Source organism: Cygnus olor, chromosome 6, assembly GCF_009769625.2.
Source record: "Cygnus olor isolate bCygOlo1 chromosome 6, bCygOlo1.pri.v2, whole genome shotgun sequence".
In the NCBI taxonomy this organism is placed as follows: Eukaryota; Metazoa; Chordata; class Aves; order Anseriformes; family Anatidae; genus Cygnus; species Cygnus olor.
Genome location: NC_049174.1, coordinates 19,217,613 through 19,222,449, shown reverse-complemented (window position 1 = coordinate 19,222,449; position 4,837 = coordinate 19,217,613). Strand labels below are relative to the sequence as shown.

Here is a 4,837-nt window from a genome sequence, read left to right as displayed (position 1 = left end):
CTTGTCAGCTGCCCTGACCTCTAATCTGTCTCTCTTCAGTAGTTTCAGAGTAGAAAGCTACTGAGAGCTGGTGCTTTCATGTTACTACACACATCAGAGGAGTTCTGCGTCCCCAACATCCACTTTCCACCACAGCAATCAGCAAAAAGGAGAAAAGAAAATTTTGACAACAGTAGCCTTTCCAAATCGTGAAGCGCTAAATTAATTTCCGTAGCATCAGACTTGCTACTGATTTTCCATATTAAGTTAAAGAAAGATTTTCTTACTGCTTGTTAATGTTTTTATTGAAACAAAACCTCTCAATGGCTTGGAAACAGGATGGTTACAATTTCTGTTAATTGTAATATTATTATATTGTTAATATTTTTTGAGTACACTTCTCTTAGGACACTATGAAGTTTCCTATCAAGTCGTTGTTTTTTTTTTGGTCAGCTTTGGGTAAGTAGGTGGGTTTTTTATATAACTTTAAGTAAATATTTGGACTTGTACCAACTAGGCATTAAAGTGGTATTGATGCCTTTGACAGCGTAGGACCCTAGGTCAGAACTATCAAATTTAGTTTCTCTTATTCTGCTGCAAACTGTCATTTTGCGAGAAGAGCTGGTTTATATGCTTAAAAGTGAGATACAGGTTTATATTCCAACTTAATCAGAAGCATTTGCACTATTTGTTCTTGGTATGGGGGCATGCTTTTCCTCTTTCACCTGGTTTACCTCAATTATGTTATGAGGCTCAGAGACACTGGCAGCAGTGGCAGCAGTTCTGTCTTAAGGAGGTTCACTTTTTCCATGGGTCTGAAAGTGAAATGTCTGCTTCTGTTGGTGTTGGCTTGTCAGAAGTCCACGCTCTATTTTCAATGCGAAGTCATGCTGTTCGGTTTGACATTTGCCTTGTACATTTTCCTCAACCTTATGACAGCAGCTGTTTGGTTGAGAAACACGTGAACTATATGAAGAACAGGCATGTCATGTGACGATTTCTACCCTTTAGGCACAAAATTTCTTAACAAACCGAAGGTCCTTCCCCCCCCCCCACATCGCTTCTCATTTAATAATACGTTCCCTTCAGACTTCTATTTTCAGAAATCCAATAGATAAGACTTTCTTGTGATGGACTGTGGCATAAAAATATGGGTCAAATGGGCTTGGTTTTAAATAATTTTAACCTTTTTCTGACTTAACAATATTATTCTGTACTCATTCTTGCTTGTGTTCTTCCCTCACAGAACAGTTAAGTACAGATAAAAGAAAGCTTTAAAACCCTATTTGTAATGTTAAGAGATGAATAGTGATGCTAGTTACTGTAAATGATCATCCTGGGAGCCATGCAGTCTGGTCTTAGAGCTGTGAGTTCTCACACTGGAAAGTTGTCCGAGGCTGATAAAGTCAGTCAACAAGCTGTGACTAAGATTAAATACCAGCGGGTACCTGGCATGTTTGTATCTCAACAAAATCCACAGATATAGGAGAGAGTGTTCCTGGGAAGCCTGTGTCTAGAAAACTGCACAGAACAGGTAATTTTTTTTAACAGGAAGAAAAGAGGAAAACTCTTAATAGGGCTATATACATTTTGCAGCATAGTGATCAAACTCCTGATTTAAGGGTATTGTTACCTCTAGCTTACTACATGTTATTTGGCATGAATGTATCTTATTCGGCATGCTGTATCTTGTCACCAGGCTAGAAGTGAAGGAGAAAGTATGTTCCTAGTGTTCAGTTTTTAAGAAGTAGTTTCCTCATAAGCTGGCTAAAATTCATCATAGTGGTCTGCTATCAACTGAGCAAGACAGTAACGTGACCTTAAAACCGTTTATACTGCAGGGGTACGCTGTTCTCCAGGATCTTTAACCCTGAAAGAAACATGTAGAACTAAAGATTGAAGACTGTCATACCTCAATAAGCAGGGCTAGAAACACAGCTATCTCCTCTCTACCTGTATGGGTAGCATAACTTCATTTCCTTTAGGACTGGAGATATTTACAGTTTCTACTGACATTTTGGATTTTAAAACTATCAGAGAGAAAACGTTTGCCGGAAGTCTAAAAAGCCAGAAGGAGTTGAAGCGTTTCCTTTCTCCTTTCCTTTTACTTAGCATTCTACTTAACTGGAATTCATTCTGTCTAGTTTTTGCAGTTTGTCCAGTTTGGCATAATTTAGAAAATTTTTTTTTGCTTTTGTCTAACAAAATACAAATAATTTATTATTATAACTTGGTCTCTCCAGGGTAAAAATGATCTCGGAATAGAGAAGATGCCTTCAATTTGTCTTAAAGAAACTTCCCATTCTGGAATTGTTTATTTTCCCTATGTGAATCTCTATGCATTTTCTTCTATGTTACTTAGTTCCAGGTGGACTACACTTCCATTTTACTACAGTTATAGATGCTTCCTGGGCAGAAGATGGAGGAATTTTATTAATAGTTGTGCATTTATTTTTTTCACATGGTGGTCAAAATCAGATAGTAACTCCTGGAGAGGTGGGTTGATCTTTCCTTTTTTTGTGCAACACTTCATTTTCTGATGTAAAAAGCACAGCTGGTAAAATGTCACTTTGCTTAAGAAGGACCTCAGAATGAAGAAATCTTTAATATTAATTTGTCAAATACTTACAAAGTTAATTTCCTAGGTCATGCAGGAGAGCTAGATAATTCTCTAGCTATGAATAGTGAGACTTGGCCACAGCTGTTCTTAAAATTTCCATGTACTAACCCCTAGTAGTTTTGATTTTGAATGTGCTAGTACTAGAGCTTACTGTACTACATTAGTGTAATTTCATACTTCAATATGAGCACTCCAAATAATAAATTCTGTAAAGATTCAGGAGTCTTAATAACTGGCAAATATATCTTAAGTATGCTACCATAGAGTTAAGATCTGTTACAGAATTAGCATTATCATGTATTTTGAGGGAATTCTTTGTTACAAAGTAGTGCTGCAAAATAAAATACTGCATGTGCTCATTTAAGTACTGTGTTCTGTTATACTTAGAAGCCAGCATTGTAATACTTTTGTTGTAACTAGGTCAGAGTAAAATGCATTTCTTCAGAGGCTATATTAACTTCATTACATAGTTGTATCTAAATCCCTAACCCTAATCTGTGGAGGAAAAAAAAAAAAAATCATCGGTCTACTTTTCTACAAACAAAAAAATGAGCCAATTTAATGTTTTTAAATGTTTTATTGTCACATGAGTCTTAACAAAAAGCTTTCAAAACATTCTGTACATTTCAAACTATTTTGAACTGCACTACCCCTTATATAAATGTACGTGTATAGATGCCATGATGTCTCTGTACAAAGATGTACAATATGTACAGTAACATTAAATGCAAGCTGTGCAAGGCAAAGTCTAGTCTTAACGATTCATGCCACCAGTTAAAAATAAGGCATAGAACCACTGCTTCAATCAGTTTGTGTGCAAATGACTAGTTCATAAACAAATAAATGCATGTGTATATATTAATATTAGAAAGGAGTAATTTAATGCGCAAGCTCAGTTCAACTAGAACAACATGCAGCTGACTGGAAAAAAATACAGTACTACTCTTGTGAATTTTTAGCACTGCATCACTTCGTTAGGCTGAAAGATGTCTTCAGGATTCAGCTGCTGGCTTTTTGATTGAGGCAGTGCCAGGAGACCGAAACTTTGGAAGATATAAACCAAATTTATTTTCTATACCAGCAAACGTAGCTGTAGCAAGTCTGTATCCACCTATGTGCTCAGGGTTAACAGGGGGAAGATCTGAAATTCGAGTTTTTGGTGTAGGTTCTGATCCAGAAGGCTTGCTGTTTGAAGACAGAAGAAAAAAAGCCTTTTTGTTATTTAAAGGTAAGCCTAAATAATTTTACAAAATACAGAGTAAGTACTTAAAGATTTTGCCTAAGCATGCAGGATTGTTAAAGATGACCTTAATTCACTTCTATAGTCAACTGAGGGTGGTTTCAGAGCACTACTTAATGGGCAAGTGAGGCCAAAACTGAAGTTACATTTTTACTGATAGCTTTTGTAAATCCTTGTAACTTCCTGTGACACAGGTAAGAAGGACAAAGTATCTTGTTACAGTGGAGAAACAAATTTTATGTAGTGTATTAAAAATACATATGAAATTATTCTTAATCTCTATGTAGTATGCAGAAAACAGATTAAGTATAGCTGCTTAAAGTCCCCAAGTTTAAGTGGTCCCATGCATGAAAAAAAGTAAGACTTTTGAACCTTGCAGATATTTTTGTGCAAGTTAAAAAGCAAACTAATGACTTACAGGCCTCCAAAATCGACATAAAACCATCTCTGCAGAAGCTCGTATGTGACCAAAGTAACACCAAACTGGGGCGAAGATCTGAACACGCGAGCTGTTAAATATTACAAATCATAGAATCAAACAAGGGAGTTTCTCAAGAGAGAAGCTAAATATTTTTTTAAATAAATGCTAAGTTAAATTTCTCAGAATCAGACCTTGTATATACTGCTCTAGGGCCCTTAACAATGCATGTGCTAATTTAGAGAACTGGGGTCAGTTGTAATACTCAGTGTGCGCTTCTCACCTCCAGCTCCCTTCCAAAAAGCCGAAGGGCCTTCTTCCCTTAGAATCTTTCCAAAACAGTCAATAACTCCACTGTATGTTGTCTGACCAGCGCGAGCTGCCACTTGCAGTCTTGTCTTGATGACATCAGCAGGGGTTACCAAAGAAGCAGCAGGCACACCTTTTAGAAGAAAACCACATTTAATTTGCACAAAGATTCTTGTAAAGATGAAACACTTCTAACTGAAAAATAAAACTACAAACTTCAATGTTTTTTGCAAGAACAGGTGATTACTAAAATACAAGTTTTTATACTTGA

The 4,837-nt window shown here is 36.3% G+C and overlaps 1 protein-coding gene across 6 annotated transcripts in view; it reads right to left on the bottom strand.

Moving 5' to 3' along the window:
- Window positions 1-3,161: 3,161 nt before the first annotated feature.
- SLC25A12 (solute carrier family 25 member 12) overlaps window positions 3,162-4,837 on the bottom strand; it is a 51,377-nt gene continuing 49,701 nt past the window's right edge. For all 6 annotated transcript variants that reach the window (XM_040562483.1, XM_040562484.1, XM_040562488.1 and 3 more), the window contains 3 exons: window positions 4,541-4,699; window positions 4,258-4,348; window positions 3,162-3,784 (listed from right to left, as the gene is read on the bottom strand). In XM_040562483.1, the coding sequence (XP_040418417.1) occupies window positions 3,592-3,784; window positions 4,258-4,348; window positions 4,541-4,699 (443 nt within the window). In that variant the 3' untranslated portion in view covers window positions 3,162-3,591. The remainder of the gene's footprint in view (window positions 3,785-4,257; window positions 4,349-4,540; window positions 4,700-4,837) is intronic.